This window comes from Sebastes umbrosus, chromosome 11 (genome assembly GCF_015220745.1).
Source record: "Sebastes umbrosus isolate fSebUmb1 chromosome 11, fSebUmb1.pri, whole genome shotgun sequence".
In the NCBI taxonomy this organism is placed as follows: Eukaryota; Metazoa; Chordata; class Actinopteri; order Perciformes; family Sebastidae; genus Sebastes; species Sebastes umbrosus.
In genome coordinates, this window is record NC_051279.1 from 7,616,210 (window position 1) to 7,643,459 (window position 27,250).

Consider the following 27,250-nt stretch of genomic DNA (forward strand, 5'->3'; position numbering starts at 1 on the left):
ATACATTGTACCCCTCTGTGTCTCCAATTTGTGATAAATGTAAATCAAATGATGGTACATTGCTGCATTTATTTTGGGACTGTCCATTAATTTATCAGTTTTGGACAAGATTTTTTTTCTTTTTTCTGGGGTTTATCAAAGCACAAATATAAATCACTTTAAAAAGCTATACAAAAAAGATATTTTTGGGAGGTATATACCTATATATATATACATATAGGTATATATATATATATATATACCTATATGTATATATATATATATACTCAAACATATATAAACATATATATGGTTGAGGTAGAGTTGTGATAAGGGTTATCTATTTTTTAACTCCGGATGGATATGTGGGTTGTAAATAAACTTGGGATGCTGTTCATATATTTAATTTAGGATGTAAATAAATCTGGGATAATTTATATATTATATTATCATTCCATGATATGTGAGTTATTAGAGGAGAAGTGAGAAAGGGGTAGGGAAACTTCTACCTACTCCTTTTCGGACACTATAACTCTTGTTTTGTTTGTTATTATTTTTGTATCTCTCTTTCATTCATTCATTCATAAATAAATTAGTTGTCGGTGACATTTGATAGCCGGACCAAAAAAAGCGAAAGAGGAAGTGTCCGGAAGTGACGTAAGGGATGTTTTGCTAACGTGTTAGCTACCAGCAGGCTAACTTTTGTTTATTTTATACTTCTTATTCTAATCGGCCCTGAAGTTGCACCTCAAAACTCGGATTTTTAAGGAATATATTTTACATAAATGTGAATATTCAACACGTGTATTCAAGCAATGAACGGGAGCACGAATCCGCTGCTGGACAAAGAGGAGCATGTGTTGAAGCTCGGAGAAAGCTTCGAGAAGAGGCCGAAGTCTTCCTTCCACACGATCAGATGTGAGTCTGTGATTATGTGGTGAATGTGGTCATTTGCATAGAAAGATATCGTCACACCCACTGCCTGCTGAAAGGCGACTGTGTACTCTAATGCAACTCAAGTTGTGGATAAGTAAAGTGGGCGTACTGCGATCAAGATGTTTGTTGTCACGCCGGTTATACTGGCACAAACGTTATATTACATTTATAAAAGGAAATACTTTGTACAAAGACATATTAATAACATATATTAAGAACATATACAGTATAAGATGTGTTTTTGTGTGAGAAGGTGTCGTATGAATTATCTAATTAGTGCTTAACTGCAGGTTTTGGACACAGATATGTTGATTCATTCCATTACTATCTATACTTGTTTACAAGTTGCTTGATGTGCACTTTGGCCAGGACACTGGTTATGTACAAGATGCGTGAATAAGGACCAGTAGCTTGATATAGAAATTAAAAAAACATAATCCACTCTTCTTGTTTGTGAGTGTGGTGGCAGTTTCTGTTAAAATAAGACACAAACCAACTTGTCTTTGAAGTAAATGTAATAAAAAAAGCATATATTAATAAGAAAAGCATCTGCAGATGGACTCACAAGCATAGCCACCTGATGAGTGGGCTGTGGCAAGTGAGCCTTGAACACAAAAACAGTCAGGCCTTTATACCTACTAATACAAAACACACAGATAAGTGCAGTCATGAAAAACATAGTAAAGTGAATTATTATCCACACACATCATTTTGGAAGTCAAAAAGAGAGAAGAAAGGGAGGAAGGCAGCATATACACTCACCGGCCACTTTATTAGGCACACTTGTTCAATTGCTTGTTAACACAAATAGCTAATCAGTCAATCACATGGCAGCAACTCAATGCATTTAGGCATTTAGACGTGGTGAAGACGACTTGCTGAAGTTCAAACCGAGCATCAGGATGTGGAAGAAAGGGGATTTAAGTGACTTTGAACGTGGCATGGTTGTTGGTGCCAGATGGGCTGGTCTGAGGATTTAAAAAACTGCTGATCTACTGGGATTTTCACGCACAACAATCTCTAGGGTTTACAGAGAATGATCCGAACAAGAGAACATATCCAGTGAGCGGTGGTTGTGTGGACGGAAATGCCATGTTGATGTCAGAGGTCAGAGGAGAATGGGCAGAGTGGTTCGAGATGATAGAAAGGCAACAGTAACTCAAATAACCACTCGTTACAACCAAGGTATGCAGAATACCATCTCTGAACGCACAACACGTCCAACCTTGAAGCAGATGGGCTACAGCAGCACCTGGTACTAGCACCGGCCACTTTATTAGGTACAAGGTGTACCTAATAAAGTGGCCGGTGAGTGTATAGCCTCTGATTGAGTGGAAGCGATTGCACCTGAGGGAGGCGGTTCCTTTCCAGACAGGAATGTTTGTTTTATCCTCCCTGCCTCAGGTGTGGTCATATGATCTCTTTCTATGGACTTTTAACAGGGATGCTTTTACATAGTTTGTCCATCAGAGTTTATTTTTAAGTGCAAAATGTCGCTATAAGTATATATCATGGTCACAATTCTTATCAAAAAATGTTTGTTGATGGCTGATACATCATTATTGGATTTTTTTGTTTCAAATATCAATATCAGCCTTAAAATCAATCATTGCTCAAGCTCCACATTGCGGTCTGACATCTGACAAGTTACAATAAATATGCAGTTTTATCCAGAAACTTTAAAAAATGCGTGGCAAGCCCATTCTTAATTTTTGGTTATTTTGCATTGTCTGCATTTGACCAGCACCTGACCCAGTTACACTGCTGCTCTGCATTGGACTTTTGGCTTTTGTCTTCTTGATTAACATCTACCCAACACCTTTCCTTTGCAGATGACTTCAAACCAGCATCTATCGACACAAGCTGCGAGGGAGAGCTACAAGTTGGGAAAGGAGAAGAAGTTACCATCACGTTACCTCACATTCCGGTGAGACTGTCTGTTGTTGTCGTCCTCTGGGTCACTGATTGTTTACCAGCCTGAGCAAAGTCTTTCTGTAAAGATAGCAGAGCAGGACATCTTTTATTTTCTTCCCCTGTAAGTGGTTACAAATTCTCGAATAGACACCTAAACTATTTCTCCAACCCATTAACTTTAATGCAATAGAGAAAATCCCCCAAAAACAAGCAAATGGAAATGTTTTGAAAATAATTATGTGAATTTCATTTTTTTGTGAATTAAAAAGATTGTTGTTTGAACTCCATGTTCCCTTATGATCAATCACTATGATAAAGAAACATTTCAATTTCAGACTATTGTTGTTCTTCCAGGGCTCCACGCCTCCGATGACGGTATTCAAAGGAAACAAGCGTCCGTACCAGAAGGACTGCGTGCTCATCATTAACCACGACACCGGGGAGTTTGTACTGGAGAAGCTGAGCAGCAGCATCCAAGTGAAGAAAACCAGGTGAGAGGTCAAAGATCTTAGACTTGTTTAATCTCACCAATTCCATTCACAACTTTTTAGTCGTGAGAATTTTATATTGTCTGTATTTTGTTAGATTTCTTTGGCTCCATCTTTTGGATGTTGAATATTACTACACTGATTTCAACAGAGATTTGCCGGAAAAAAAAGTAGTCTATGTATTTTGGGGTACAGACAATCGTTTAAATTAAACTTTCAGAATCTCCCCCCAAGAGGACATTCCTGCAGTTAAGACCCATTTAGATCAAGAAGAGCTGCTGAAGCTCAGAAAGGACTAACTGCAGGCACATCGTCTTTGTGTGCACGTTTCAGGGCGGAGGGCAGCAGTAAGATCCAGGCACGGATCGAGCAGCAGTCGGTTCGGTCCAGCCAGCCCAGCCAGCCCAGCGCTCAGTTCCGGGCCCCCACCAAACCCGGAGCCGGGGTCAAGACCTCTCCATCTCCTTCTAAAGATAATCCCTCCCCAGAGCCTCAGCTCGATGACATCAAGAGAGGTAAAGAGGTCCAGCCACGACCAGAGCCCAACATAATCATAACACATGGAACATTAACACTATATAAACATTTGTTAGCAGATATAAGGACATTTTTAAAGGGACAGTGTGTAGCATTTGGAGACATCTAGTGGTGTGGTTTCTTTGAGTGAAGCACACATTTTAAATGTCTATATGGCAGTCGATCATGTTCATTTAATTGTGGGAAGTCAAAATCGTGATCGTGATTAAATATTCGATTAATTTTTGCGCCCTACGTATGATGTTTTAACAAATATTAGGATGAAAAGATGAGTAAGGAAGGGATGGAACATTTAAAAAAGATGTGAACCCTGCTGACTCCACGCTGCCTCCTGCTGTTGGCAGAGCTGCGAGCGGAGGTGGAGGTGATCGAGCAGATGAGCAGCAGCGGCAGCAGCAGCTCCTCCGACTCAGCCAGCGCCTCGGGGAGCGGAGACGACAGCAGCGACGGCGAGCACGACGCCCCCCGACCGCTCAGCCAGACCTCACCCAGCCGCCTACCCATGGCCAACGGAGGAGCCGACCGGCAGCAGCAGGGCAACAACCAGCTCATGAACACACTCCGTGAGTACCTCGTAGTATCGTAACCTGTATCGGGCGCGAGGCAGGGAAGGGAGGGCATATATGAGTTAAATATTTCTCCCATTTCCACTTACATAGCATGTAAACACACATCATCAGTGTTCAGGCTGGTGATGGACATCGAGATGCCACCTCAGTTCTCTGAGTCAGTATTTGTCTAATTATGGCCGTTTGTCTTCACAGGAAACGACCTTCAGCTCAGCGAGTCGGGCAGCGACAGTGATGACGACTGAACTCTGCTGGTCAGTCTCTCCCTCTCTCTCCACACTCCTCCTCATCCTCCTTTCTGCCTGGTTCGCTTGTTCCTTTGCTGTGATAGCTGACCCCAGCTGTATATCTTGGTTTGACTGTATTTTGGATTTAATTTTAGTATCTCCTTAAAGCTGGCCAGCCTGGAACTTTAAGAGTGTATTTTTTATTAGATGTATATTTTGTTTTGTATAGCGAGACTTTAGTAAAAGATACTTTTACTTGAGAGGTTTGGAAGATTATATATTAGAGTGCACATACATATTTTCTGTACTTAGAGCAGCTAGTTTTATCTATTTGTATCATCTGTTTTTTGTTGGGTTTTGTCTTTATGGTAAGACAAGGAAGAGTCTTGTCTGCGGAAGCTTCTCCACATCGTTGTCATGTTTTATCAGTTTGCTATGAATACAAAAATTGCAGAATTGCACAGATAACCTGTGCAGCCTGCGCATCAGCAAGGAATCAAAGAAAAAAACACATCCATTTAGTCATCTGCTTATCTAGTGTGTTGAGATCAGCGTGGAGCACAAAACAATCAACTGTACTCTGTGCTTTCCTAATCTCAACTCCATAATCGTTTGAAACGGTTTAGTTATGAATCTCACTTTTATTTATTAGAAATTAATTAAAGGTCTTTTCTTGGGATTTGATGACAAAAAGAAAGAAGTTATCTTAGACCTAAATTAACTTTGAGGTTGCAGTTTTGGAATGATTTCACTTCAAGGTTTTGGCAGTATGAGTTCAGTTTAGACATTTAGTGACATCAATTTATAATAATCCATAACCTTTTTATTTAGATTTGGCTAGTTTCTAATCTGATTTAAACCTCTGGCATCTAGGGCCACATTATAATGTGTTAAAAGCTGCATTTTGTGAATTTATCTTTTTACCACTAGGGGGCAGAAAAGACCACAGAAACACAGACCTGATATGTATCAGCTAATAATGTTGTTATGGCTATAATGTGTTAGAAAACAGTTGAATGTAAGTTTGGTCTCCTCCAGATCCTTAGAGAAATATCTGGCTACAGTTGTTGATGAGAGATGAGAAACTCAAACATACGGTCAGTTAGTAGCTGGAGAATCAAAAACAATGAGTATTGGCTGTTATTGGCCGTGTTACCAAATGAAATATAAGGCAGCAGCTTGACTGAACACTACATGCACCGCATCAAACGGAGGAGGAGTTAGTGATTTGCTAATGCATTTTCTCAGCTGTGTGTTGGTATCTCTCCGTCATTGTTTCTTTCGCTCTCGTCCATGTCACAGTAAATCCCACTGACTCACAGTATAACCGGTTACAGTATCATAGTCGTTTTTCAGAGAATTACTGATATTAAAGCCCCCCACAGTCATTAATCAGTTCAAGTTAATCAAAGATGGTGATTACAGTTTCACATATCCATTAATAAAAAACACCTGAAACTCAAATTATACAGGATTAACTCTGGAAAAGGGAGCTTTAGTTTCCTGTTGTTTTTTCAGAATCAATTTGTGTCACGTTTGTTTTGTCAGTCGTGTCATTTTTCAATCGAACAGAGAATATCTTATTTTTGATCCCACATTTTCATATAATACTTATATTATAGGACCATTCCATGCCTTACAGCATCTCAGTTTGGAAATAAAGGTGAATGTGTCATTTTCTGAAAATGCCAAAGAGTTGAACTGCCCCTCATCACGTGCAGAGAACAGGAACCGTTAATAGTGTAACAGTGTCATGTCGGCGGCTAAATGTATTCATTTTGCTTTTTGTGTGTACGAGTATTGAAGTCAGTGATTGTTCCTCTTATCTGCAGGAGCCACTGGTGTTGGTGAATATCATTTGGTGCTGGTTGTAACAGTATATCATTATTAATGCAACACAACAAACTCACGGTCAAAAACATTACTGAAGAGTTTCATTGCAAAATGCCAAGACTTCATCTCAGCGTTTATGTTTTTTCTGACAAATTTAAACTCCAAATGATGATCATTTTCGAGGATTGGTAAAAAAGTTTTTGTAATTACAAAACGGCAAATTTCAAAGGATGTTTCCTCCTTATTAATTAGACAACTTATCTGGTGTTAGAGTCCTGATCAACGAAGAAATCTTTAGTTTATTTGTAGCATTGACTTTGTTCTCGAGAGTGTACAGAATGTAAGGCTGCAACTAATAATTATTTTCATTATAGACTAGGGGGTATAAATCACAAGTTTCATCCTGATACGTTATATCAATGTTTTGTTCAACGATGCGATATTTGCTGGTATCACAAAGTCTGCCACGACATGATTTCGATCTGATTCAATTCAGAGGCCTGCGGTCGATATGAGACGATATCATATTTCATATATATTCAACACAATCAGTTACATTTATATTAACTCACAAAAGCAACTAAATTATGATTTGACAATTTTATTACTGGACTCTTCCAGGCATTTAAATGAAATTGAAATTAAAAAAAATGTAGTCTTTTTAAATAAAAAATAGACCCCCTGTTGTTCACTATAATGTGCCACATTTCTCATGTTTAAGTGCAAATGTTTGTTTTTTTTAGTGGTGAAGAATTTCAAAATAAAGGCGTACCTTCAAAATGACAATATGTATCGATATTTTCACTTTGCATCAATGATATTGGATCGTTAATCATAGAATTGATCCAGATCGATGTATCGCTACACCACCCCTATCATCCATTAATCTGCTGATCATTTTCTTTATTAATCGATTAATGTGTCTAAAAAATGTCAGAACATAGTAAAAAAGAGCACCCTCACCAACAGTCTAAAACTCAAAATATTCAGTTACCATCATTGAAAACTAAGAAAGCCAACAATTATTCACATATAAGAAGCAGTAGTTAGTGAACAACAACAAAATTGTCATTTTTAATTCGATAATAACTTAAAGAATTGATTGTCATTGTGCTTGATCGGCATCTGCCTCACAAAAATATCAAAATATCTGTATCTCACAACCTGCATCCTTAATAGGACATCTGCTCCTGTAAATGTTGCCTGGGAAAAACATACTTGAATTAAAGTATGAAAGTGTTTTCTCTAAATATTTACTAATGAACATTATACATTTTTAAAAATGAAATGGTGTAACATTTTGGAATGAAACCCTTCAGTCACACGTCAAATATTCAGTTTGGGAAACATATTGCGAAAATGATCTGCTATCGTACAAGATGTATATGTGTTTGTTGTTGTTGTTGTTGTTGTTGTTGTTTTATATCATAGCCGTGTTTCTCCAAAGTGTCTTTAGACGACGTTCATCTTTGCTTTATGAGCTCACAGAACAGAACAGAGACGATTGTGAGTTATAAGATGCCTGTAAACAGTTACTGACCGACCACGCAGTCCTCAAAACCAGAACAGTTTTAAGAATCCTACTTTTACCACAAAGTACCAGTTCACTATGTATTCTTCTACATGGGAAATGAACCATCAGCTAGAGGCACTTAAGTCTCATTTTCCTCTCTGGTATTCCCTCTGAAACACACTTGTGTTGTTGAATGGACTTTGTTGTATTTGGTTCTTTAGTTTTCATGTTTTTGTTTTAGTGCTATGTTTATGTGAAATATGTTTGTACAAATTTGAAGTGTATTAAAAGTGTGCAAATGTATTTAAATGGATGTTTTTGCTCTTCATTGTGTGAATTGGGTTTTTTTTTCATATTGAGTGCTGATAACTCTAATTTCTTTTGTCTTAAAGGGGACATATCGTGAAAAACTCACTACTGTACGTTTGGGTATCTGGAGTGTGTACCAACCCACAAACTGTGAAATATGACAACCCAGTCAGTTTTTTGTGGGCTGCCTAGATAAAAAAAAAATGTGATTCAACAAGCCATTCAGATCTGGCTGCCCTTCCTATGTCACCATACAGGCTCATTAGAATATACGGCCCTCGCAAAGAACGTATATTGATAAGAAGTGACCAGCAGCAGAGCTACGCTTCCGCCATTTTGGACTGAAAGCGACTACTTGACTCCAGTAAAACATCCGCATATAAAGTGCCGTACATGTTAGCTAAGGGGCATGTGTTTGGGAAGTAGTGAGCATACGACTGTACGACGATTATACAGCATGATGTTTGCAAACAGATGTTTTGATATAGTTTTGCAATCAATCAAATCAATCAATTAAAATCAATTTATGGGTAATTCATTTAATTGTGAACCAGGAAATATAAAGAGTGAACGTAAGGAGAGATTGGGGTTGATGGGTGGATGGGTGGATCTTAAAATACCGGACTTTCACCCAGGAGAACGGCGTTCATGTCCCCTGTGAAACCAGAAGTCAACGTTGATTTATTTGTCACTTAACTTCCGTAACAGAGTTATTTTAAGCCAGACCTTCTTAACCTAACTAAGTAGTTTTGTTGACTAAACCTAAGGAAGTTGTTTTCTGTGAATTTTGAAAAGACTATATGCATGTCATGAGTGGAAATTGATACGTGTTGCTGCACATTCGTAGGAAAGCGAACGAAAAAGGAGGAATAACTTTTTCAGTAACCATTTAATTTACAGGCCGTTAACAACGGAGATTACAGCATCGTATTGATGTCACATGGGGCCAACAAGAACTGAGTTTGGTCAGCTTGTGTTCACTCCTACAAGCTTCTAATGCCGGTAGAGAGCCTTCCAATTGTCGTCCATGAATAAAGTTAATCCGAAAGTAAATTAAATACATACCAAATAACCACAACGTCCACGGTTCAATTCTCCAGCCGGGAGACTTTGTTGCATGTCATCCCGAACTCTGTCTCTCTCTCCACACATGTCCTGCCACTCTCTACACTGAATGTCAAAATAATCTTCAATACAGCTTTACAATATTTTCAACTGGAGCTGCAGGAAAAAAAAAAAACCTTAACTGGTCCTTGAAACTTTAGGGCAGAGTTTTCCAACTTTCTTTTTGCTTCTAACGCTCAAAGCCTCTGGACACCCACACAGGTGTTTTCACTTACTGTGGCTGATTAGACATCTGCTCGGGTTGGTTAGACCTCTGTTCATCTACCAATGAGAATGATAAAGGTGTAATTTGTCCCGCCTTAAGATAACAGGAGACTCAGGAAGATGTCACTCAATTCTATACATGCCCACTAATCAGCCAGCTTAACTAAAAACACCTGTGTGGATGTACAGAGGCATTATTATGAAGCTATCTTGGCGTTCCAACGCTCACACTATCATACTATTTAATATGCTAGAAAAATATTTAGTATGTCCAAATACATAGCATGTCAAATGCAGTATGCTAAAGATACCAGGATGTCCTACTACATACAGTCACATTTTGCAGTATGCAAGCCAGTATGCAAGCCAGCATGCTTTTCTGGCTATTCTGACCCACAATCCTCTGCACACATCAACAGCAAAAAAGCTGTAGTTATATCCTGTTTATAGCACTTATTTGTGTCTCATTAAATCAGTCGTACATACATTACTGCCAACTTCTATCTCTGGACATGTTGCTACAGTGTTTGTATGCACAAAGGAGTAATGCATTGTTATCAACTGGTATAGCTAACAATAGCTAACAATGGCTAACATGGCTGGAGCAAACCCCATTAAGTTTCCTGACTTGTACTGGAAAGCGGTCAACTTCGGTGTGACGTCATTCCCTGCTCCGACTTCCGATTTCCGAGGTCAATGGAACGCACGGTGAGCAAGAGGGTCAACATTCAAGGCGTATGTTATGAGGAAGTAGTATGTCCCAATTGTATGCATACTGCATGCAACAGTACGTACTTCGTAAGGACAGCTACAGTCTGTACTAAAAGTAAAAAAAATATATCTGCAATTTGGAACGTAGCTATTTCCTCGTAACCCCTGGTCAGAGTTTGCATGTCTGTAGGTTGTAAGCAGTTCAATTGAAGAGTGATTTTCCACCTCTCAGATTGTTTAATTTGAATCCTTTTCAGAGGCCTGAAAGAGAAAAACAATATTTCACAAGAAAAAAGCAAAGGTTAGAGAAAAGTCTGCAAAATAAACATTATTTTGAGAATTTCGTTGTTTTCTTTTTTTCTTATCATCAAATTAAAGGACATGGGGCTTTGCTCAAAGGTACAAGTAGATGCCTTCCAGATGCCTCCAGTTCCTTTGGGGATTTGAACCAGCAATCTTCGGGTCTTCTTTGACAATTAAAGTTTTTAACACTGAGGAAAGTAAAGACAGCAGTCAGAAATGAACTTCGATAAAAGATTATATTGCTGGTCTTAAATAATTAATCGTCAAGTGAAACATATGCTTAGTTGAACACCTTCAGTTTGATACGAACCACAACAACCTGTACACGGAGCATATTACAATACAGTACTTTTTCCCTGCGATGGTGCAACAACTGAGTCACATTTGGGCATTTCTCTTCAAACAGTAACACAAAAGTACACAACAAATACATAAATAGCTTTTTGTTTCCCTTTAAATCATTTATAACGCAATTATATTCATGATTCTGGCTCTTGCTACGACATGTCATTCGACCGATATATAAATTAACATCAACGACAAATAATAATAATAATAATAATAATAATAATAATAATTAGAACAATAATAATATAAAAGCTGTCTGTCTTTCATATAAATCTGGCTAGCTTACAGTATGAAATGATGGAACACGAGGGAAGTTTGATATGATGCATCAGAGAGTTTCTCTGCTTTGAATCTCCTTATTCCAAATGCAGATGCTCAGTTTCTCACTTTAGAGAGTCTGTGAGAGGTATTTGGACGCCGTGTTGGCTCCAGCTGGAGTCCACTGGCCCAAATAGTTTCCTGAGGGTCCATGGCAGCGTGGACAAATGTTCCTCAAAAGGTCGAAAATCTCCAAATAGGGCCCCTGAGTTTTCTCCTGGGAGTTCAGTTCTTCCTCTACAGGACTGATATTAGCGCCTCCGGTGGCGGTGACTGGTATCGTGACAGTACATGCGAGGATCAGCCTCCCATCCACGGAGTTTCCGGTACTATCACCTTAGCTTGTATCTCTAACGTCAGATAGATCTGGACCCTGAGTACCGTGTCGCATCTGATCTGTCAATTTGTAACCCTTTTTGCGTCCTCCCAAACTCTCCTCGGTTTGTTTGGCGCCCTAATTGTGATACTATAAATGACCGTCCCCAACCTAACCACCTACCCCCCCCTCCCCACCTCCCCCCAGGGTCACAAGGGTCACCGGCCGGGGCAGGCTGTGGGTTTGATGCAGCGTCCCTGGAACAGCACCAGGTTGGCGGGGCAGTGGCAGCCGGCCACGCAGGGCTTGTGGCACGGTCCGATCTCGTTCCAGTTGTCGCAGGTTTTGGTGCAGCCCGGTCCGCAGGTGTCGTACACCGCGCCGTGTTTACACTGGGTGGCTGAAGGGAGGAAGAGAAGGTGAAAAAAATCCAATCAATCAGTTGTAATAATGTTGATGTGAATCTGGACTAATGATTGTTAGTATTATCTTGTCATTATATTGTCACTAGACTTATCTGTGGTCTGTAAGGTAACTTTAAATTATATTATATTCATGTGTGACACCGCGTCTTTATGAGATTGTAACCATGAGTGCTGTCACTCACCCATACAGGCGGTGTCGGCCTTCCAGAGGACGGGGACTCCCTCCCTCTCGCAGGCTCGGCTGTAGGCGATGAAGGACTCACAGTAGCAGTTTTTATGGACCGGACACTCACACATGTCCGTCACACACGACCTACAGAGAGCAGGACGATAAATGATACACTTTATTGGACATGGGTGGGTTGTTGTGTCGTCTTTCCATTTTTCTGGTTCATGACTAGAACCAAATAAATGAACATTTTCAGAACATTTATTACATCTCAGTATCAGAGTGAGATTTTGTTCTCTGACCTGTAGAAAGGGGCGAAGTCAATCACACGGTGGCACTTCTGAAACTCCCACGACTTTATCTTCTGGCACTCCCGGTGGGCGCGGAACTTGACTTTGACGCTGCCGGGGCACAGGAAGGAGGCCGGGCGTCGAGGCGGATGCTGCTGGGAGCAAACCTCGTTCCCCTCGACTCGCCACGACTCGGCAAACTCGTCCACGTCGAATTTGAAGTGGCCGTCGCCTCCCATGGTGTCGTCGCGCTTGTGGCCGTTGTAGTTGCCACAAAGGCCGCAGAGGCGTCCACGCAGGTGGGGGGCAGCCACGACCTCCACGAAACTGTCACCGTCCCACGTGATCTCCAGACCTGCAGGACGAGGTGGAGGCAGGAAGACAAAGACTGATGATCATTTCTTCAGACAACAGGGTGCTGCAGGGCTGACGTATTTTTTGTAGGCCAACCCGGAAGTCAAGCCAGTGGGATTTTTCCATTGGATTTTGGATAATTGCAGAAAATAAGATCTGTGGCAAACAAACATTTATGATACTTACAGAAAGATAATCTCCACAAATGAACACAACTTTTATGATTTTTGAAGCTTAAATGCAATCGACAGAAGTAAAAGTCTAACATTCGCACCATCACTAAGCTAAAGGTGGACTAGTGTTCTGCAAGGTGACGTTTAGTTGTCTCATTTAGCCACTTGTTAGCAACCAACTTTTTGAAGATGCGTAAAAGCCTCAAAATTCATGAGTGGGATATTTACTGACGTATTTCATGTCGTAGAACAAAACGTTAAAATCTCTTCAGCTTGTGTTAACCACAGACCTTATTTCAGGCATCTAACTAAAAACCAATTAAAAAAACCCACTGACTTCCAGACGAGGGAACTGAAGTGCTAAAATGCTAACCAATTTCTGGGTTTTAGGACTCATTCCTGTAGCACTCTATACTTCTCTACCCAACAAACCAAACAGAGGTAAATGCATTTTGTGTGTTTAATAGGTTAAAGATCCAGTCAGTCTTTTTGAAATATGGATACGTCTTAAAAAATGCAGCATGAAACCCCATTCTTGACGTTTTATGGTTTTGGTCTTGAACCTTTTAGTCTGCAAAGTAATCTTAAAGGTGCAGTGTGTAGGATTTGGCGGCATCTAGTGGCGAGTTTGCAGATTGCAACCAACTTAAAATTTTCCCGTGTGCCATGTGTGAAGGACAACTACGGTGGCCGACGCAAAAACGAGAATGGCCCTGTTTAGAACCAGTGTTTAGTTTGTCCGTTCTGGGCTACTGTAGAAACATGGCGGACTCCGTGAAGAGGACCCGATCCCTATGTAGATATAAATGACTCATTCTAAGGTAACAAAAACACAACAATTCTTATTTTCAGGTGATTATAAACTAAAGAAAACATACTTACATTAATCTTATATTTAATTTCTGCCAATAGATCCCCCTAAATGCTACACACTGTTCCTTTAACTCAAGGGCCATTTACTACCTTTTTCCACCATAGCTTTCAACCACACAATGACCCTTTGGCTCAGTTCTTAAAGACAGATGCTGTTAATAATTATATATTTTCAGTTTTTAATTGAAATAAATTCATACATTGATAAACTAAAAAAAAAAGTACACACTCGAAATTATAGTTTATCTCTATGACTTGTAATAATCCATGTAAAAGTCTAAAATGTAAAAATGTTAAACAAAGCTGCTGAGGTTTTTATACTAAAGAAATGAAATGGCCTTCTAAAGAGAGTGTTGTGTGCTGACCTGCGATGGTGGTGAGTTTGAGCAGGTATCCGTCCAGGTCGATGTGCACCCCGGGGCCGTGGTAGGGCAGGGCGATGCGGGTGCCGTTCCTCCGAACCGTCAGGTGCTGGTGGAGGCTGAGAATCAAAGCTCCCAGTCTCACCTCAACAGACTGAGTCCAGGAGAAGGAACGAGTCCGCCGGGCGTCGTTCTTCACTAACACCTAGTAAACACATAGAGCTCCCTTCAATCCTTTGATTTGTTTATTTAAATGGAAGTACATTTTGGGAATATTGATATCAGTTTAATGACATAAACTTAATCTCCCGTCCTACAATGAAGCTGGAGTCTGGCCCGTTGATGTTGTTTCCTAGTCCTCCAGAGGGGACGCTGCCGCAATCACGAGTCAGTACGTACTGACAGGTTCCCTGAAAGTTAAAGGTCCTGCCGTCGAAGGTGTTGTAGTGAGGGTCGCCAAACACCGTACATACACCCGGCTCTGCAGAGGGACAGAGAGAAAAAATAAAGATGGAGAAAGAATGACTAAAAGAAGAAAGAGAAATAGGTTATGGAAAAATAGCTTTGAACTTAAAATACCAGAAGTCTCTGTCGTCCCCGGAGAGCAAGAGACAACCCACAATGCAATGCGAATTATAAAATGATACGTGTTGATGATAGATGATGATAGATCATTTATGATAAATGGTGAAATATGAGGCTCTAATGTGACTCACTCAGAAGTGGATCTGGTAAAATATCTGCTATATAAACTGAACTGAACTCTACATTATGAAGAAGCGAGGTTTATGGAGTCTTTGTAGTCCTGAAATGGTGCAATTACAGCCATTTCTGTTGATTTTTTGCGGTAGGTCGCAGCCAAAGTGAAATGACCCGAGGGCAAACCACAGTCTGGACTCAAGTTCATGGGAAATGCTCAGCTGAAGCTACAGAGGACTGAGATTTGTTTTCATCGCTTTCAAGAAGGACGATTCATAGATTTGAATTACCTTACTAAATATCACTCAATACAAATAATCAATACCTCATTTCACAGCCGCATCAAAACACAACAAAAACTTTATTTGGGTTATTTTAGCGTTTGTGAATACTCTGCAAAGGAGGAAGCTGAAGGGTTGAGAAGGACTTACTCACTTTCAGTGCAAACTGGACAGCAGCCGGTCCTGTTCAGGATCTTATTCTGCAAGAGACGAGGCATAGAAGCACTTAGACACATTCAGAAAAGATGGCAGGAAATGATTGACAGAATGCAGACTGACAGTGAGAAACATCACAGGCAAGACCACACGGAGAAGATTTGAAGATTTGACACAAACTGACATTTATAAGAAAATACATTTGAAAACTTTCCACAGTTAAAAAAAAACTTTCAAGGGACATCAGCATATAAAAAAGAAGATGCATATCATCTATCGTACAGTTAATGTTCCATTGACTATCTGAATCTGATTACAGTCACGTTATCAGTAGTTTTTTGCTGTGGCTTCTTCATAATGTGTTTGAATTTGAGATTGTGTAGCACAGAGAGAGCAAAAAAGAAAGAAGTCAAGGGAAAGACAGGTACAAAAAAAGAGTGAGAGAAACAACTATGATACAACTAAGAATATAAAAAATATTGAGATACACAGAAAAATAAATACTCAAAGTTGCTCCCAAATCTACTTGAAAGGGTTTGATTTACTGACAAAAATAACATGCAACGTGAAATGAAAGACAATTTTCCAGGGTTTTCCATCAGCAAATATTGCTGTTCGTCTTTCGGCTGCTCCCGTTAGGGGTCGCCACAGCGGGTCATTTATCCGCACGTTGATTTGGCACAAGTTTTAAGCCGAATGCCCTTCCTGAAGAAACCCCCCTGGGGAGGATACATGTTTTGGTGGTGTGAGGAAACTGGAGAGCCTATGCGAACACGGGGAGAACATGTAAACTCCAAAGGCCCTTCCCAGACAGGTGATGTTTTCAAATTCAAAATCAGAGTTAAGAGCTAAAAAGTCTGGTTGACGTCCACCAAACATCAACCAGGTTTCTGGAGACGTCCTGGTAATAAACGGTTAAACCAACACAACTTTTTTCCACATCACTTTGTTGGCAGAGGCAACGATTCGCTTTTCAGGATGTCAATCAAACAGGTGGAACAGAAAGGAAATGAAAGATAGAAAGAGAAGAAAAGTTCCCATTTTGACAAGTTCACAGTCGAACCAGGACGACCACAAAGACACCAATACTCCAACTTCAACCACTGAGCTCTGTCTGTGTAACAGGAAACTCTGTGTGTGTGTGTGTGTGTGTGTGTGTGTGTGTGTACAGTATGTTTCAACTTCCATCAGAAGTGCAGATCAGAGGACTCTTTCACACACTTAGTTTTTTTTGCCTCAGGGAAGCCCTTCATTCGCGCAAACACACACTCTTTTTCCTGTCTCTCACACACACACACACACACACACACACACACACACACACACAGACACACACACACACACACACAAATGCGCGCATGCACATGCACTACTCGTCTGTCATCACATACAGACGTTCTCTGTACACTCAATACAAACTCCAGAGTCCTAACCTCTGCACAAAGGGCAATCTCTCTCTTTGAAGAGGGCTGCCTTTTGACAAACTGAGGACACACACACACTCTCTTTCTCTCGCTCTAACACACACACACACACACACACACACACACACACACAGAGTGACAGATATTGGTTTTCAGGGGGCCTAAATATAGGGAACCTCTTCTTTGCTGTCACTCAAACGTCACACAGACAAAAGGCTGTACGGAGACACACTGTCTCCAAAGAGACGCACACACTCTGCCGACCTGCCGCTGACCGCAGGATGATGGCATGGGAGAGTGTGTGTGTGTGTGTGTGTGTGTGTGTGTGTGTTTAGAAGGTTGAGGTGGGCTGTGGTGACCTCTGTGAGAGAGACGAGTCCCACTCATGATAACTTGGGACAGGTGTGTGAGTTTATATGCTATAACCTTGCAACGTCCCCTCCACGCATCAATGTAGAGGTAACATTGAATATGTTTACATGCACACTAATATTCCACTATTATTCAGAATATGACAATATTCTGATAGGGGTCGTGTAAACAGCATATTCTGTTTGGGTATTCTGAATTCGGCCTTATTCTGAATGGAGCAATTTCTGATTAATACATGTGGGATATGCTGATAGGTTCAGGATTTAGGAGCATTCTTTGGACATGTATACAGCACATTCACAATAAGCATCTCAGTTGTTTTTTTTTGGTAGTATGCGACACACGGCCTCATGTCTGTTTACAGCCAGCTCTGTGCGTTGTACACAAACCGGCTAGCGAACAGATTGCAGAGATGCATGTCTCTGTTCAACGTGGCGGCATGAGAGGAAAAACTAAGTTTTTTTCAACCTGCTAGCGAACATTACAAATAAACATCTGGGATTTGTTTCATGAGCTATGATACAGTATCGCATACATAATGTCATGAATGAGCAAGTATTAACACATGCAAACAAAATCTAACATGACAATCTGTGTAGCGACTCCAGCGTGCCATCCTTTTCTCCCACTTCGTCATTATGACATGAATGCAACATTAAAGTTGCATAAAAAAGCACAGCTGTCTTAAACAGCCTTTAATTATCAAAAATATCACATGTGCCTATTTCAAAGTGCTGCTACCGCAGTGTGAGAAAGATTGTTAATATCTGAAGTCAACAACCAGACTGTTGTACTATACCACAGTAAATCAGCAGCATGCAGTGAGTGAAACTTTGTCTTTTCACTTGAGACAGACCACCTACATCACCCAGCAGTCGCCTGTTCTGACCACAAACAACAGGTGAGGGCTTGTTGTAACCGGTGGAAGCGTGTGAACTTGGACTAACGCTGACACTGGCTTTGACTGCGTGACCGCCAGCGGCCGTCGGTATGCGAGGAATCCACTCCATCACCCGCCGGCCGACAGATGACCCCCGAGCGACCTCTGCGACAGGTGAACGCAGCCCAAACCTTCCTCCTGCCAGAAGTTGCCAGAGCGTTTGACAGCTAACGCCACGCTCCAGCTGCTCATTAGATCACTAATGTTCTATTGTAGAGGAGAAACCTCCCTGTTATAGAAAAGTGACAGACACCGATCCCCTGCAGGAAAGTAAATCTAACTCATAAATCTGACATAAATCTATCATATCTCCTAATAACAAGCATCAAACTGACTTGAATTGCACAAGGAAAAGGTGAAACGTTTATGGCCGCTCCGCCAGTAAATCAAGGGTGTATCGCCGTTTTGAGGCGTCACGCATGTGAAGAGAAAATGATGGTTAGTCATGGGCTGTAAAGTGAGTGTCAGACAGATGAGACGGAGAGAGGAAAACAGATAAAGTGGAGTGACGGAGACAGAGTCGGTCGCTGTCGTCGATAACTTTGATACCATGATGTAAACCCTGCAAACAGGACGTAAGCTGGTGATCGGCCGGTGGGCCTGTCACTCACCGAGGGGCAGGTGGTGATTGGTACACACTGTTTGGGCCGACACTCGATGCTTCCTTTAACGCAGGCACAGAGAGTGCAGTTAACTGACGACCACATGTCTCCTTCCTGCAGAAGACAAGAAACACACCATCAGAATACATCCAGACATAGATACACCAAACTATCATCCATCCATCCATCCATCCATCTCCCCATAAACTATTCACCCAGTACTCCATCCACAATCTATTCATTTGTCTGTTTATCCATGCATCCGTCCATTTTTCATACTTTTATCTGTTCATCCATTCATCCATCTATATGTCTGTCTATCTACATAGACCACATGTTAATTCATCCATCCATGCATCTGTCCATTCTTCTCTCCTTCTCTTCATCCCTCAGGTGTCCACTCTACTTTCTCACCCTGTAGATCTTGTTCCGGACTCTGCAGTACTTCACCTCCTCCACCTTCACGTAGGACAGACACTCCTCGCAGCACTGGTCGCCTTGGCAACTCCCCGGTCGAGAGCACCGCCTCGAGCACACCACCGTGGAATCCTGGGAAGAAGAAAATCAAAAGGATCAGATGTAGCGGTTATCATCTGCTAGAGTTTGTGTATATAATGGGGTTGTGGAATAAACTTTAGATAATTGATTTATTGCTGTGATGGTGGTAGAGGAGGACTGGAGGACATCCGGGCCGGTACCTTGCAGGTGCAGGTGGTGCAGTTGTCGTGTATGAAGGACGTGCCGTTCTCGTAAACTTCGCTGTGGAACAGACAGCTTCCTAAAGACAGATCAAACACCTTCCTCTGACCTGACGGAGGAGGAGAGTCAAAAATAAGAAACACAAAAACTTACAATAATGTTGGTGACTTTTTTCAGGTCATTTAGCTTGCACAAGTATTTGCAAGTCAATGTAAAGTTAATATAAGGAGGTGGATGAAGTCAGTAGAGAAGGAATGATCTACAATGTCCTAAATGTCTGCAGGTTTTCACCAACGCAGCTTAAAGAAATGCTTTAAAGGCTGTTATACTACTATCATTTAAATTATATTCTATCGACAGTAATTGGAAGGTGATTACTGGTCTTTACCAAGACATCTGGGACAACACTGTCCAGGCGGGGTGTGGCTGAGATGGGCGGGGCAGGAAAGGACAGGACACACCTCCCTCATGCAGAGAGTCCGCCCTCCCTGGAACAAAAACACAACACCATTTAATTCACATGTGATGGTCCTTCATGCAGTGACTTCTCCCTTTCTACACACACATTACTCTGGTTGATAAAGGTATAGTTTGATTAAGGTGTTTTATTTATTTGCTAATGATCAATGTTTAACATGTTTTGAAGCTTGTTTTGTGGCTTACGTGGAAATCTAATAATAACCAAAAATAAGAGAGAAAAACAGATTGCACTGGTGTTTATTGACTCAACATGAATGAATTTAACTTTAAACTGCAACCATTTGTTTGTATAAACATTTCTGCAGCCAGTTCATTGCATCACCTTTCTGGTTTATGTGAAACATTAAAAAGACCTGAAGATTACATTTCAACTTTAATTCCTGGACAAAATATTTAGCTGTTTATTTGACTCTTTTCCTGCAAAATTAAAACAGTAAACACATTAACACTGGAAAACTCACTAACGGGTAATAAACTAATTTCCCATTGCGAGTATGCCGTGCCATTGCACTGGGCTTTCTGTTTGTTTTTTTGCTGGTGTGTCACGTATGACGTCGCGGATACGCCGGCCGGCACTGGAAGCATGGTTATTAAACAGTGAAAATGTTATGGTGGTTAATTATTTTTTTTATATATATCTGGTACTTATTCAGTCTCGCTTTCAAATTCTCAAATTAGACTTGGTGATTGTTGGAACAGTGGAAAGACTAACAAAGACGGTTTTGATTAGTTTTAGTCGTCTGACTGGAGTCTGGTGGTTTTGAGGAGAGCATATTAATTAAATGTTTTGTGTGTTAATAAATTATAATAATAGTCCAAATCCCTGTTGATTTTATTTATTATATATTCACTTCAACGTGCGTCACATAGCATCACACCAGAAAAGGAGCGAAAATTAGTGTGTCCACTCGGGTGTCATGTTTCCATCACTGCCGGATGGATCACTCATCGGAGCTGGAGCCGATGAATACCCGAGACTACTGCAGATGTTCGTGTTTTTTTTGTCCAGTGGGAAAGGTGCTTTAATGTGCATGTAAACACACTGAAAATTAATAACAGTGTAATCCTTAGTAAATATAAAATATAGTGTGTAGTCCTATTCCTTTTTCATATGAATAACTTATTTTCATTCAAAGAAACAGATTAGGAATTACCAATATAACAGATTTCTGCAAATATGTAAGTATATGCACACTATTTCTGTGTCAGCAAGTCCAAACTATTACACCTCTGTATGTGTGTACAGTGCATGTGTTAACAAGCCTACAGGTCGCCCCAACTAGGTGCAAGCACATTAATGCTGCAATGTGTTTATGGACGTACCTGTAGGGTTTGTTTGTCTAATGGGGGAGGAAGAGGGAGGGAGGGAGGGAGGAGGAGGAAGGGAGGAAGAGGAGGAAAAAAATTAGGAAGAGGATGTTGATCCAACCAAAACTTTGTGACTCCCAGGAGAATCCAAAACTAACTTATTTAGAGGACAGAGGCCCCGCTCACAAACACTCACACACTGTAAACACAAGTGTGTGTGTGTGTGTGTGTGTGTGTGTGTACTCACAGTGCAGGTGCACTTGATGCAGGGTTTGCCTTCAGGACTGAACTCCTCCTTCTCTTTGTACAGGCGACCCTCAAAGATACAACCTGCAGGAGGAGAGGTTACACACAACATTTCATATTTCAAAATTATTTGTTTATACTGTTTTATTTTGAATTTATCCAGTTTGATGAATGTCTACAAGGTCACTAAAAACACTGAAATACACAATTTAATGACTCAGGACTCAAAACTGGCACATTTTGAGGTGAAATATGACTTTGGTCAAATGTAAACAATATTTAAACCTTGTGAAAAAAAGTAAATAAATAAAAAACAAAGGTGAAATTATTTATAACCTGCAGAGCTGAGGGGTTGACATTGAATTTAATTCTAAATACCATCTTTTACCAGTACTCACCAGGGCAGGTGGGGCAGCACTTCTTGGGGTGGATTTTGGGGTTCTTGCAGTGGACGACACACCGTACGTCCGCCTCAGTGATGACACCTTCCTGTCACAACCAGCAGGGAAATCATGTCTTCAGTTTGTATGTTTATTTTGACGGTTATTATGACTTTGATGCCTCTCATCTGTCCTTCCTCCATGTTTTCTGTCCTACCATTCTCTCCATTTTGGTCCTCCATCTCTTTCAGTTACCCCTACTTCCTCACTTCCATTTTTGCTACTGCTCCTTCTTATCGTTTCTTACCTCAACTCCTTCCTTCCGTTCCTCGTCCCCTCCTTGCTTCAATGTTCATTTCTGTCTTTTCTGCTTTTGATGCATCCCTCTTTTCACATTTTCCTTATCTTCTTACCCATGTTTCTTTCCTTCTCTCTTAATTGGCTACTCCCTCCTTTTCCCTTTTCCTTTTTCCCTTTTCTACCTCCTTTTTTGTTCCATTTCCCTTCCTTCGCTTCCTTTCCTTCCTTCCATCTCTTTGTTTGTTCCTTACTTCCCTGCCTCTTTCCTTCCCTGTTGCCTTTTGTTCCTAATTCCTTCCTTCCTTCCTTCCTTTCACCTCCCAAACCTTCGTCCTCCCTCTCGTATCTCTACCTTCCTCTAACAACAGGATGTTTGTGTTGTTTCAGATCCGATGTCAGAGGTTCCCACATGACGACTGAGCTGAAACAACACTGTCTGCTCGCTTCACCTCTCATTTGCTGACAGTCAGCGTGGCCAGGCTGGATTCAAACACACACACACGCACACACACACACACCCCTACACACCTGACAGCGTCTGGTTATGCAGGGTTTGGTGGAGCTGGTCCAGGATACTGAGCTGTTATAAGATCGTCCATCCAACATGCAACCTGAGAGACAGGAAGAGAGATAGAGAGGTACAGCCATAAACATGTTGTTTTCTTCATTTTTCAAACAGCATAATACACAGAATTGACCTCTGTCTCTGTCAAGTCAAAATTAAGTCCTCATACTTAAAGCTAGGGTTTGGTAGTGTTCTTCAAAAACATCTTTTGTTATAATTATTGAAATTCTCATTACATCCTGACAGAAATCAATAAATCCAACCCACAAAATTACGTTCCCATACAACTAAACTACATTCTCAATTACGTTTTGAGGGAAATGCATTTTCTCCCGGATTGCGGTCTCAGTTATAAACAGTTTTAAACAGTTTTAAACACGTGATTAACGTTGTAAAATGACAAACAAAATAAAAAACGCATCAGCACAACTTAATTAGGTTTAGGCAACAAAACTACTTGGTTAGTTTTAGGAAAAAACATCATGTCTTGGCTTAAATGACTATGTTTCACACGGGACATGAACAGCGTTCTCCTCGTTATTATACCACGTCATTTTCAATATCACCTGCTCTGCATGTCGCTCGTTGTACTCCCGCAGAATGGGCTGGGTTTTTCAGATGGATAATTTTTAAGATCTAGTGTACTCTTGCTATTTTCTAAAGGTTACCAACCCTAGCTTTAAGTCAGACTCAAGTCCAAGGTCTCAAGTCTATACAGCTCTGTGAGGAATGTTTAGGAGCTGCCCAGTAACTCCACACCACTGACCCGTCCACTCAGCGCTAAATGAATAGCCTATTCATTTCATCCCATTTACAGTAAGTGGTCTCAGATCAATGTTTAACTTTCCATACAATGAAACCTGATCACAACCATTGATCTGCTTTCCTCAGTGGAAACCAAACCCCTCTGATACTGGATCACTGCAGAAAAGATCAGATGAGATGGCAGGAGATTCCACTGAGACTCATTCCTGTTCATACACTCAGTCCTCACTAACGCAGATTGATATGACAACACATCTTCTGTCCTCTGGTTCGTTCTCCATCACCGATAAGGAAGCTTCAAGAACAATATTGATGCCTTATTTAAACTAGAAGGGCACTCGGAGAGTGCAGACCTCCGCCAAGGCCAAATGCACTATCTCACAATGTTAACGAAAGTGAAAAATAATGTGTGTATACGCCCTGTTGATGGGATCCGCTCCAAAATGTAATGAGTTCTTACTTGGCTCGTGCTACACCCTTCCCCCAAGTTTCATGACAATTGGACCAGTATTTTTTCTGTAATCCTGCTGACCAACAGACAAACTGAACCGGAAACATAACCTCCTTGGCAGTGGAAATTAATTAATCAACTAAATATTGTATATACTACATCATTTTTTATTGTCTATTTTGAACCCACTTCAAGCCAAGTATAACTCAGTACTCTTACATAATATAAACTGTATAATTAAGGCAGTTTAAAAGCAAATTGTTCCCAATAAACTGATCCAGTCTGGCTGTGAGTCTCTTTAACTGCGTGTATGATTTCATGAAAGTGAGAAAACAGTGATATGACATGTACTGTGGCAGTCGGGGTGTTTTCCAAAGCAAAGACACAGAGGGGTCCTAAATTAGGTCACGGCGGCCACAAGTCAACCGCACAATAGAAAACTAACACGGGTTGTCGAGGCAACAAGGGGCTTTCCATGTCCGAGCTGAGTTCGTTCCATCTCTTTTAACGAAGTGTTGCGTCGTAAAACGCCGAACCACAAACAAAAGGGCTGCGCCCCTGCTGAGAGCTAGGTGTGTGTGTTTGCGTGTGTGTGTGTGTGTGTGTGTGTGTGTGTGTGTGTGTTCTTATATTTCTATAGAACCACAGAGCTCCATGAGCACAGAAAGAACAGGAACATCCTCCAAAGTGAGGACTTTGTTTAAGGAGTTTATTCAGGGGTTTGAATCTACTTTATAAAGGTGATATGGAAGTGACAGAAGATGCAGCTACTCTCCTGGATGCTGAATGCTTCAAAACTACTCAAACTGTTTGGTCGTCAATAGGGGAAACATACAACGTAGAAAACTAGAAATAATATTTGATAAAAAAAAAAAATTTCAACAGGTTAGGTCTAAAAAGCGTCCTTCACTTCCTTTGGTGGCAATTTTGAAACTGTTTCCTTAAGAAGACTTAAGCACACATTTTAAATAACATACTTTTTAATCTTTCGGCTTCGGGGAAGGTATCAAGTATTTTCAGGTCAAAAGCCAAATTTGTGACTCGAGTCCAAGTCATGTGACTCAACCTCTGGTTAATGTTAAAGTTATGGTTCTCAGAAGTAAGTAGGTAAATATATAAACGTGCATGTGCAACAGTAAGTAGACGAGAGCCTGTGTGAGGAGATGAAGAGCTGAGGGTATATTGAGGAGTTTCTGGCTCATAAAAGCAACTGTATGTCTGTGGCCTGTAAACCTAACGGTGAACCCCGTCACCAGCTGCACTGTCTCCACACACTGCAGCTGTGTGTGTGTGTGTGTGTGTTTGTGAGAGAGAGAGAGCGAGAGAGAGAGGATATGCCTATATGTGAGGTAAATAATACAGCTTTACTCCCACTGGTCATATTCAGGCCTGGCTGTTTAGGTATAAAGTGGTTCCTGAAGGGTGTGTGTGTGTGTGTGTGTGTGTGTGTGTGTGTGTGTGTGTGTGTGTGTGTGTGTGTAGAGGCTCTGGTTAGCATCTCTATGTTTTTGTCCTGGTGAGTTATTACAGTCTCCTATTAGTGCAGAGCAGCTGCAGGTACTAAACCATCCCAGGGTCATTATTATCATCGCTGCTGCTATATTGAAATATCATAGTCGAAAAAAAAAACAAAGAAACGCAGACGTCACACAAAGTGTTCATTTCCTCTCCTGAGGGCAGTTCAGGTAATAAAACGTTTAACTATGAATATTAAGATTTTTATGTAGTTTCCACAATCCTCTTATTTTGGCTCTGTCCACCTGTCTCGCTGTCTGTCTGTCTGTCTGTCTGTCTTACCTTTACACCTCTCGCAGCAGGCTCCGGTCTGTTTCACCACCAGAGCACAGTCCTCAGAGACCAGTGGACATTTCTCCTGTTTACAGTCCGCCTTCCCCTCCTGCAGCACAGAGCGAGAGAGAGAGAGAGAGTCGATTGGTAAGTGTTATATTTTCTAACATACTGTATGTCATTGTATTAATTTACCGGTAGTTCAAATAATTATTTTCTCCATCATTTTATCATTCAAATTCAAAAGGAAGTTAAAAATATATATAATTCAGTCCCATACATATTATACAAAAAATACAGAAAATCTTGTACACTATTTTTACAACCCGTTCTCATCCCAACTCATCACTGACTTAACTTTGAAATTTGACCTCTGCATTTAACCCATCCTTAGGATCAGTAGGCTGCTGTAAAGCGCCCGGGGAGCAACCTGGGGTTCACCGTCTCGCTCAAGGACACTTCGACATGTAGACAGTAGCAACCGGGGATTAAACCGCCAACCTTGCGGTTAAAGAACGGCGACTCTACCCACTGAGCAGCCGCCCTACAGACACTTTGTCAGGACCCCTTGGCCCCACTTTCTAGCGCATTGGCTAGCCCAGCGCGTCAAATTATGACACTCCAATACCATCATGCATTGCGCTGAAGGAAAAATGGCAGACAGATGAGAGGAAAGTGAACAGCACGATTGAGACAAATCCATGAGTTTGGTGCAAAAATAATATATTTAATGTGAGCAGAGCATTTCTGTAAGAGGCAACTCTACAAAATAGCTCACAATATGTATTTATCACATACAAAAAAACATGTCAGTATTTATTATGGATGCTCTTCCAGCTGCAGCAGACGTTGGTCTGACACGTTTTAATTGTGCGTCAGCAATGACGTAATTAACACGCCAAGAAAAATGACCTGAGTACTCCTCTAAATAGTCCTCTACATACTCCCTTAATAGTGACTAGGGAGTAGTGAATGAGTGAGACATTTCAGACACAGCCCTTATTTTAGTTTGGCCACCATGAATTTTAAAGTGTTTCTGGTAGTTGTAGTAGGCTATTTTACAGACGGCGAAGGAAGTCAGCTTTCAGTACAAGTTAAAGACACAAGGAAATGGCATCTTTACATCTGTAAAACCCCTGAAAACTTTCCTGACTCTATATAAAATATTCGTGACTAAATAAGCAGCAATGTTTTTTTGGAGGAAAAACAGCATCTTTAGGTATTATTAACACTCAAAAACTCAGCTAATCTTCTTTATCAGGACTGTGTGGGTGTGGTTTGATCAAATTTGATTGACATTGGCACGGCAACAACAAATACAGGTATTGTTTTTGGTCATAAACCAAAGTATTGGACGAATTATTTGTCTTGATGGTGGTGCAAGATGAAAAGTCAAAGGATCACCAAAGTTATTTCACTTCATCCTGAAGAGGAACATGAATACATGTACAATGTTTCATGGCAATCCATCCAATATTTGCTGACATTGTCACCGCTACAGCAGCGCCGCCGGGCCAA

At 40.8% G+C, this 27,250-nt stretch overlaps 2 protein-coding genes across 2 annotated transcripts in view; one reads left to right on the plus strand and one right to left on the minus strand.

Annotated features, from left to right (window-relative positions):
- The first annotated feature begins 619 nt into the window (after positions 1 to 619).
- Positions 620 to 5,285, plus strand: eaf1 (ELL associated factor 1). Its single transcript, XM_037785025.1, has 6 exons — positions 620 to 897; positions 2,748 to 2,842; positions 3,184 to 3,320; positions 3,651 to 3,832; positions 4,199 to 4,417; positions 4,619 to 5,285. Exons 1-6 carry the CDS (start codon positions 795 to 797, stop codon positions 4,666 to 4,668), a joined length of 786 nt encoding a protein of 261 aa, XP_037640953.1. The 5' UTR covers positions 620 to 794; the 3' UTR covers positions 4,669 to 5,285.
- Positions 5,286 to 10,562: 5,277 nt separating this feature from the next.
- bmper (BMP binding endothelial regulator) overlaps positions 10,563 to 27,250 on the minus strand; it is a 33,874-nt gene continuing 17,186 nt past the window's right edge. Inside the window, exons 3-16 of the mRNA XM_037785927.1 lie at positions 25,742 to 25,841; positions 22,692 to 22,774; positions 21,882 to 21,972; positions 21,485 to 21,567; positions 19,838 to 19,937; positions 19,449 to 19,558; positions 19,165 to 19,299; positions 18,760 to 18,864; positions 15,411 to 15,456; positions 14,594 to 14,757; positions 14,280 to 14,481; positions 12,527 to 12,869; positions 12,238 to 12,368; positions 10,563 to 12,030 (exon numbers count right to left, since the gene is read on the minus strand). Coding sequence (XP_037641855.1) covers positions 11,849 to 12,030; positions 12,238 to 12,368; positions 12,527 to 12,869; positions 14,280 to 14,481; positions 14,594 to 14,757; positions 15,411 to 15,456; positions 18,760 to 18,864; positions 19,165 to 19,299; positions 19,449 to 19,558; positions 19,838 to 19,937; positions 21,485 to 21,567; positions 21,882 to 21,972; positions 22,692 to 22,774; positions 25,742 to 25,841 — 1,875 coding nt within the window. The 3' untranslated portion in view covers positions 10,563 to 11,848. The remainder of the gene's footprint in view (positions 12,031 to 12,237; positions 12,369 to 12,526; positions 12,870 to 14,279; positions 14,482 to 14,593; positions 14,758 to 15,410; positions 15,457 to 18,759; positions 18,865 to 19,164; positions 19,300 to 19,448; positions 19,559 to 19,837; positions 19,938 to 21,484; positions 21,568 to 21,881; positions 21,973 to 22,691; positions 22,775 to 25,741; positions 25,842 to 27,250) is intronic.